This window comes from Meriones unguiculatus (assembly GCF_030254825.1).
Source record: "Meriones unguiculatus strain TT.TT164.6M chromosome Y unlocalized genomic scaffold, Bangor_MerUng_6.1 ChrY_unordered_Scaffold_23, whole genome shotgun sequence".
In the NCBI taxonomy this organism is placed as follows: Eukaryota; Metazoa; Chordata; class Mammalia; order Rodentia; family Muridae; genus Meriones; species Meriones unguiculatus.
Window position 1 is genome coordinate 27805509 of NW_026843709.1, and position 9476 is coordinate 27814984.

Consider the following 9476-nt stretch of genomic DNA (forward strand, 5'->3'; position numbering starts at 1 on the left):
TCCATTCTGCCATAACAGAGCAGTTGGCAGCTGAAACGTCTTGAAGACACATAAATTAAAAGCCTGTGTATTATCAATGCGTTGTACTTGTGCATTTTGTAAAGCTATTTCCACCTTTTGCAGGGCTTGGCTAGCTGCAGGCGTAAGACTCCTGGGAGAGGAAATATGAGGATCTCCCTCCAGGATATCAAACAAAGGCTTTAATTCAGCAGTAGGAATTTTTAAGAATTTTTAAGTTAATTGGTCGAAGCCAATTAACATCTCCTAACAGTTTTTGAAAATCATTTAAGGTACAGAGATGATCTCTCCTTATTTCTACTTTTTGAGGCACAATTTTTGTAGAGGACACTATGGATCCCAAGAATTGTCCAGTATTGGCCATTTGCACTTTGTCTGTAGCAACATGTAGACCCCATTGTTTTAAAATTTTTAGCAAAGAATAGGCTTTTTGAAGCATTGTCATATTTCTATGGCATAAAAGAATATCATCCATATAATGAAGCAGAATTAATGAAGAATATTGCTTTCTTAACGGCAGCAATGCTTCTTGAACATAAAGGTGACACATAGTGGGACTATTAGTCATTCCCTGTGGCAGGACTTTCCATTGATAGTGCTTATCAGGCTCTGCATGGTTAATGGAGGGAATGCTAAAAGCAAATCTAGGCCTATCTTTGGGAAATAGAGGTATGGAGAAAAAGCAATCTTTAATATCTACAATAATTAGGCTCCAGCCCTTAGGTAGGGCAGACAGCATAGGAAGGCCCCTCTGTACGAGGCCAAACATATTCATCTGTTCATTAATGGCTCTAAAATCATGTAACAATCTCCATTTGCCTGATTTTTTCTTAATCACAAAAATTGGAGTGTTCCATGGAGATGTAGATGGTTCAATGTGACCCAAATTTAATTGTTCTTTTACTAGCTGGGTCACCGCTTCTAGCTTTTCAGAGGATAGTGGCCATTGAGGAACCCACACAGGGTCCTCTGTTTTCCATGGTATGGGTTGTGCTGCCCCAATGGCCCCTAGGAAAAACCCAAACCTTGTCTGGTTTGGTTTCCTATAGGTGAGATAGGTTCTGTTCTTCCTTGCTCTTGTTTACCCAATCCTTTTCCTATCTTGTACCCTATCTTTGACATAACGCCTTTTGCTTGCGATGAGTATCTCCCAGGAGGGGCACACTCATTTGATAGGGTCAAACGCATATGTTGCATAATGTCTCTTCCCCAAAGATTGACTGGGAGAGGGAGCACATATGGTATAAATTTTCCTTGCTGACATTCTGGGGTTTCCCATATTAAGGCAGCAGAGCTGATTGAGGGGCAGGATTGATACCCCAGCCCTTGTAAAGAATGGGATGATTGGGTGGTGGGCCAGGCTTTAGGCCACCAATGAGAGGAGATTATGCTTTTATCTGCTCCTGTATCTAGAATACCTTCAAACGTTTTGCCATTAATTTTTAAATGGAGCCTGGGTCTCTCATGTAAAGGGACCATCAAGTAGGCTGAATCATTGCCTGAAGAGCCCATTTTGGCAATTTTTGGTCTGGAGGATCCTCCCTCTATATCGGGGAGGAGTAACAATTGAGCGATTCTGTCTCCTTTCGAGATTGAAAAAACTCCTTTTGGACTAGAGCATAAAATTTGAATTTCTGTAGAATGTTGATTATCTACAATTCCAGGGTATACTATTAGACCTTGCAAGGTAACTGCGCCTCGACCCAGTATGAGGCCAAAAGTTCCTGGAGGCAAAGGTGTTATGGTCTCTGCAGGAATTGGTTGAACACTCATTTGTGGCATCAGTAAGAAGTCGGAGGCGGCACGCAGGTCCACTCTTGTGGAGTGTCCTGAGCTGTGTCTCTGTTGTCCTCCTGGGTTCTGACAAACCAGTTCCCATATCTTTGAGGGCCCTGGGACCGAGGGCCCCACGGCCCGTTTTTTGGCACATCAGCAGCCTGATTACTATCAGTAGTCTGATTGTTGATGGGTGGGAGGAATCTCCCCTGGACATCTCTCACTGAGCGGCATTGACTAGCTTTATGATATCCTTTGCCACAACGGTTGCATAGGGTCGGTGTTTCCCCCTCCTATTTGAATTTTTGCAATCTTTTTTAAAATGTCCAGGTTTGCCACAGTTATAGCAAGTCCTCTGGTTGGTCTTACCAGCAGGACGTTTTTGAGATTGGAGGATAGCAGCCGCTAGGCCCGCATTGGTAAGCGGTCCTCCGAGGTCTGTGCACACTCTGAGCCAATCTTGTAATCCCTTGTTCTTTCTGGGGACTATGGCTGCCCTACATTCTTGAGTAGTTGTTCAAATATCAGCTGTTCAATAAAAGGTTCAACTTGTTCTATATCTCCAAAAATGCGCCCTGCGGCCTCTGTCATTCTGGCCACAAAATCTGAAAATGACTCTTGAGGTCCTTGTACAGTCTTTGTAAGCTGCCTATTGGCCTCTCCTTTACGAGATAACGCCTTCCAGGCCTTAAAGGCTGTTTGAGAAATTTGAACATAATCCCCCCAATGATAATTTGTTTGGTCCACGGTAAAGCGTCCTTGGCCTGTCAACAGATCAAAGGTCCAATCTCTCTGTTCAGGGGTAAGAGCATAGGCATTTGCTCGAGCTTGTGTTTGGGCAGCCTCAAACCAGAGGGCTCTCCATTCCATGTATTGACCCATATTTGGGAGGGCGGCCTTTGCCACCATTTGCCAATCAACAGGAGTTAAAGCATTATTAGCAAGTCTATCTAATTGCACCAAAGTAAAATTTGCATTAACTCCATATTTGTGGACTGATTTAGCCAATTCTTTTAATTGATTGTAATCTACGGGCGCATGCACTCGTCCTCCATTTTCTGTTTCGAAAACAGGAAAGGTCATTTGAATCTTTTTTCTAACCTTATCTGGCACAAAAGAAAAATTTGGAGATCGTGCCTCGTATGGCGGAGGTGCAGTAGGCACTGTTCGAGGATGGGAGGTGCGAGGGAGTTTTTTATTTATCCCTCGCTCATCTGGATAGTATCTCTCCTCCTCATATTTGGCCATTTCTTCATCTAGTTCAGCCTCCTCCTCTGAATCAAGAGACTCTGCATCAGAGGTACCAGGGCTGGAGCTCTCAGAACTGTCGAGGTTCAGTGCTTTTAGCTCCTTTACAGGATGGAGTCCATGTGGTCTTTCCTCTAGAGGATTAAACAGGGGGCTGGACTCTTTAGGGGGTTGCACTCCTTTTTTTTGAGGGTCCTTAGCTTTTTTTGTTTTTATGGGTATCCTTTTTCTTGCATGCACCCAACCTCTCACTGCGTTCGGTTTCTGACATGCTGTCCTGAACTTCCTCGAGGGTGACCTGTCCTTCATCAACCGCCCTTTTGCAATTATCATCTCCTAAGCAGTTCTTAACAAGTTTTCAGATTGCCTTGGTGCCCAATCTCAAGTCATTGTTCACTAGGTGGTGATCAAGATCTTTGCCTAACTTATTCCATGATGCAACTGTGAGGGACCCTGAACATGCGTACCAGGGAGCCACCCGATCCACCTCTTTTACAAAGTTCTTAAGGGTTCTGTGTGCTATCTTAATGTCCCGTTGTTTTAAGACTGCCTCGAGTGTGGTTACAACCAATTGCGTGGATCCCATGGCGGTTGCAGCTTATTTACGTCTGCCTTATGGCCACCGAGTAAAACAAAAGTAAAATTACCGCGCCGGGGGCTTATCTACGACCGTCTTATAGGCTGCGTTCTACCCACTCTGAGAGGCTTCTCTGCTGCTCCTTTATCTACAGGAGACTTATAACAGGGTTTTAGGAGGTCTTGCCGCTCATGTACCTCGGTCTTACAGACACCCTCCAAATTTAACAATAGCCACCGTGAAAACAAATGAACAAGAGAAGCGCAACCATAACAGTAAATATCACAGCAAGGATCGGCCCAAAAATTTCAGAGACATGCATACCTCTCCGAACTTACCTTTCCCTGCAGTTCTGAATCCTCCTTGAAATCAAGGGGTCTCCGAAGCTGCTGACGATGTTGTGGTCAATATTCCCGGGTTTCGGCAACAGATGTGGCTCGCGCTATCGACTCGCCAGCAAGAACGACGCAGCACACACAGGATCCTTCTGCAGTAAAGCTTTAATGCATCTTGAGAGGGAGAGCATAAGCTTACAGCGAGTAGAAACGGAGACCCCAAATGGCAGATACCCATCCCTTATATAGGAAACTGTCCTCCGCCTAGGATATGTCAGTCCCTGATTGGCTGTTGCTCATCACCCCATATGACGCCCCGGGCTGGGCTCGTGACAACGGTTGCCCAATGGTCATAATGGTCATAACGGTTTACCAGTTTTGAGGGCAAAGCCAGCGCCATGGCAACCAAACCCCGGCACTCCACAGAGAATCAACATGTAAATAGATGAGCTTCAAGGAGAAATTCACTTTAAATAATGAGGCAGTGAAAGAAGATGGAGGGACTTCTAGGCTAAGAGAACATAATTATCCTGAAAGTTTGTCATTCAATACAATGATAAATGTCCTAGCCACTTCCAAGGACTAAAAAACAGGACTGACAATCTCCATAGGGAAAATATGGAATGTTTCTATAATGGAGTATTATTCAGCTAAGAAAGTTATATCATGATATTTTCAGGCAAATAGATGGAACCAGAAAAAATCATCCTGGGTGAAGAAAATAAAATGCAGACAGAGAACTGTAGTATGTATTGCAGTTAACTGAGTTCAGGGCCAGGGTATCCAATGGAAATTTTCAAGAGACCCAGGCTGTTGGTTTTAAAATATGTTGCTCTCTGCCTTTAACTGAGAGTCAGTGTCATGTTCTCAGATCCACAGAGATGCTTCCTTCTTCATTAAATGGGATTTCATACAGAGACCCACAGTCTGATATTATACAGAGAGAGACCTTAACACGCCCAGCTCTAATTGAGATTTCCCTATGAAACTCTCCCTCCACTCAGATCTCTGGGAAACCTGCAGGAGAGGAGACAGGAAGAATGTCATAAATAGAGGGAATTAAGGACAGAAGGAGAACAGTACCCTGAGAATCAGACCTCTGAGGAAGATGATTCACCCAGCCTTGATGACACCTGATAAGCCAGGGTCAGATAGAATGGGGTGGAGGACTCTCCCTATCACAGAATTAGAGAAAGGACTTAAGGGCAGGAGAAGGAGCATGGGTGTGACTGGAGGGAGGAGAGGCATTAGAGGGGAAACAAAGTGAACAAACTGTAATAAATAAATGCATAAGAAAAATTGTGATCAAGGTGATGAAGTATAGAGCTCTGTGGGACTGATGGCTTCTTCTTGGGGAGTGATGGCAGGGTTTGGCAAGGATGAACTCAGTTTTATTTAAGGGATTGGCACTGAGACTGTGATCATGCTTCCTTCAATGAGTACATGAACAACACATTCTTCAATTGTTTTATTTTAAAGAAAAAAAATTTAAAGTGCCACATTGGTATGAATTTCAAGCTGGAAGCAATGAAAAAGGAGTGTAATGTATATTATATGAAATTCCCTCATAAGCAATTAAATAATATGTTGATAACTCCTGCAATGACTTATATCATTGAGAAAAGATTCTGCTAATGGAGGGAAGAGTTTGACTCTGTAAGGCATGCTTTCCAGTCATTACTTTCCAGAGAGTCCTAGCCATGAACTAGTGTTTAGTCAACTACCTCAGACTCTATTAGCTCAGGTAGCACCTTAAACAAGCAGTTCTGGCACTAACAATATGTTTAGAGTGTTTGTCTAGAGGACATATGCAGGAACGTATACTGTTCTTTTGTACTAGGCATATAACACATACGGATTTCTCTGTCCTCAAGTACCAGTTTTAACTGTAAACACCAAGACCAGGAAGTTTCCTTACTGATGCAAGACTGGGACACAGCTGCTGGTCCAGCCATGTCAGCCAAAGTAACCCTGATCAGAGAGGGTTGCCAACATGAGTGGGTAACAATACCAGCTGTCAAATAGTTTATTGCCCCTCAGTTCTCCTATTAAATACACCAATTCTTTCTTAGTTTCATCAAAACCAGTCCCTGGAATTTTCTGTTTTCCTTCTTTTTTTCCCTGCTCCTAAAGACTCAATACCCCAGGGGACTCTAGACCCTGCCAGCTTATTACATCAATAAGAGTTTGAAGGTATGTTTAGTGTGTATGTGAGTAACTGCTCATTTCAAAGTTACAATCTCTGAAATTTCAGATCCAAGACCACAATATGAGACCACCATGTCATTCAGTACAATCATCTTAATCACACATCAAGGTCAAGTTCCCTTACTTATGAAGCTGTCCAAAAAATAAACATTAAAGTTTTATTTCCTACCTGACATTGTCACAGAGGTAAACAGGAGTAAATTGTGGGATATTGATAAAGGAATGAGATAATATCTTGTTGGATTTCATAAAAAAATCACACACTGGAAACTGAGGAAAGTGTGTTTACTCATGTCTATGGAAACCTGAGATTCTCTCAGGTGCTGGTCGGCTGAGAATGAAAATGATGTAATGAAATAGGTGAAAGCCAGGATATAGTTATTAAAGAGGCCAAGTAGACAGCCTGCTTGAGAGATAGGCTGAAGATCACTACCATGGTATACTCTGGGCATCTGAAAGCACCCAACCCAGAGATGACAGTTCCTGTGTCCAAGACTCTTAGTTCAGAATAGTATCACATATTTCTTTCATGTATTCATTAATAAAGTCACTAATCCTTGACATGTTATTTTCACATTATGGTAGATACTATTATTATTCATTAAATGCACAGATATGTCCTCAGTCATTAATTAATTACTGGGACAAAGCTCCCTGACAAAAGGTATTTGAATAAAAAGCATTTAATTGGGACCTTGCTTATATGTTTACAGACACCATCCAATATGTCACATCAGCAAGCAGTCATCTTGTTGTAGTCCTTCAGCAGAACTGAGAGCTTTTCATACTTAACCACAAGCTGCAGGCAGAGAGAGGATGACAGAGTAAACAAGAGAGAGAAAAAGCTAGAGTAACAGATTCAGAAATAGTAAGACTGAGACCAACAGAAACAAAGATATAAATTGACAGAAACTGAGAGACAGAGAATCCATTTTGTCTGGTCACTTTCATTGGAATATCAACCTCAAAGCACAGCATCCTATAATGTTACTCCTATAGGAATTACATTGTCTAAAATGATCATATCATTTAATTTTCCCAGACATTTCCTCATTGTGGACTACTCTTATAAACAGATGAGCTCCAAGGGGAAATTTCAATTCAAATCATCAGGAAGTGGAAGAAAATAGAGGGAGTTCTAGACTAAAAGAACATAGTTATCATGAAATTTTCTCATTCAATACTACAAATAAATACCAGCAACTTCCAAAGACTAAAGAACAGGAATGGCAATCTCCTTTGGAGAAGATTTTGAATATTTCCATAACAAAGTATCAATCAGCTATAAAATAACATCATGGTATTTTCAGGCAAAAGGATGGAACCAGGAAAAATCATCCTTGGCAAAGTAACTAAAATGCAGACAGACAAATATAGTATGTATTCACTTATGAGAGGGTCTCCTAATAGTGGGGGATGAAGTACCAATGTGCCATCTATTGTGACCAAACCACTAGGGGTATTGGGTAGCATTTAATTTGAGTTGTGGGGCCAGGGCATCATATGGAAATTTTCAAGCAACCCCAGCTGTTGTTATTGAAATATGTTGCTCTCTGCCTCAACTAATAGATCAGTGCCATGTTTTGGCATCCACAGAGATGCTTTCTTCTGTATCACATGGAATTGCAAACAGAGAACCACAGTCTGATATTATGAGGAGTGAGATTTAAAAATCCCCATCTCTAAGTAGGATTTTCCTATTGAATTCTCCCTTCCCTAATAGCTCTGGGAAGCCTGTAGGAGAGGAGGCAGAAAGAGTGTCTTAAGTAGAGGGAATTGAGAACAGAAAGAGAACATTGCCCTGAGAATTAGGCCACAGAAGAAGAACATGGAGCCAGCCTTGTTGAGACCTGATAAAGTAGGGTAAGATAGAAGGAAGAGGAGGACCTCCCCTATCAGGGAACAAAAGAAAGGGCATAGGGGTATAATAAAAGGAGGTAGGTGTGACTGGAAGGAAAATGAGAGGGGGCAGCAGAGGGGAAACAAAGTGAAAAAATCATAATAAATAAATACATAAGAAAAACTGTGTTAAGGGGATGAAATATAGAGCTCTTCAGGACTGATGGCTTGTTCTTGGCGGTGATATCAGGGTGCAGCAAGGATAAACTCAGTTTTTTTTAAGGGATTGGAACTGATGCTCTGATCATATACCAATGAGTAGTTGAACAACACATAATTTAATTGATGTATTTTAAAGAAAAATACATTTTTTAGTGTGATACAGAGGTAGGAATTTGAACCTGGTAGCAATGGAAAAGGAGTGTAATGTATGTTATATCCAATTCTGATGTAATCAATAAAAATAATATGTGGACAATTTTTAGAATGACTTTTAACATGGGGAAAAGATTCTGCTAGAGGACAGAGTTTGACTTGTAAGGCTTTTTTTTTTTTCCCCAGGAGCTCATTAGGTAGCAGAGAAATCCTAGCCATGAACTAATGGTTACCCAGGTACTTCAGACCACATGAGCTCAGGTGGCACCTCTGAACAATCAGTCCTGGCACTAGCACTATGCTTAGAACGTTTGCTGGAGGACACAACTGCTCTTGTGTCCTAGGCATATAACATGCTCCCATTTCTCTGTCCTGAAGGTCCAGTTGAAACTCTAAACCCCAGGACCAAGGGGGTTCATCACTGACCACTGAAGAGGACACAGCTGCAGATCTAGCCAGGTCAGCCAAGACAACCGTGCTCATAGAGGGTTGGCAACACTATTGTGGAACAGCACCAGGTTTCAAATAATTTATAGACTCTCAGTTCTCTTTCTACACTCATTGATCTTTCTCTGCTTCACCAAAATAAATCCCAGGAATTACCCAGTTTCCACCTCTTTTCTCTGTTCTTAAAGACTCAATACCCCAGGGAACTCTAGACCCTGTCAGCCTATTATATCAGCAAGAATGTGAAGGTAAACTTAGGATGCAAGTAACTGCTCAGTTCAAAGTCACTACCAAGGAAATTTCATATCCAAGACCATAGTAGGAGACCATTTAGGTATACTCCCATGATCCCATATGACTTTGAACCTTTCCTACATAGGAAGCTGTCCAATTCAATAAACATTAAAGTTTCATTTCTTACCTGTCATTATTTAACTGAGACCCCACTTATATTTTTATAGAAACTATCCACGATAGTCTCATCAGCAAGCATACAACTTGTTTTAGTCCCTCAGCAGAACTGATAACTTTTCATACAAAACCACAAGTGGCAGGCAGAGAGAGCATGACAAACAGAGCAAGAGAGAGAAAGAGTCAGAGAAACAGATTCAGAAATATTAAGACAGAAACCAATACAAACAAAGATATAAATT

General features: G+C 41.7%; 1 protein-coding gene across 1 annotated transcript; it reads right to left on the minus strand.

Moving 5' to 3' along the window:
• Window positions 1-1799: 1799 nt before the first annotated feature.
• On the minus strand, window positions 1800-3375 carry LOC132651584 (igE-binding protein-like). The gene is given in 3 exon segments (XM_060376820.1): window positions 1800-2080; window positions 2083-2307; window positions 2310-3375. Coding segments are annotated over 3 exon segments (1572 nt in total).
• Between the last annotated feature and the right edge of the window lie 6101 nt (window positions 3376-9476).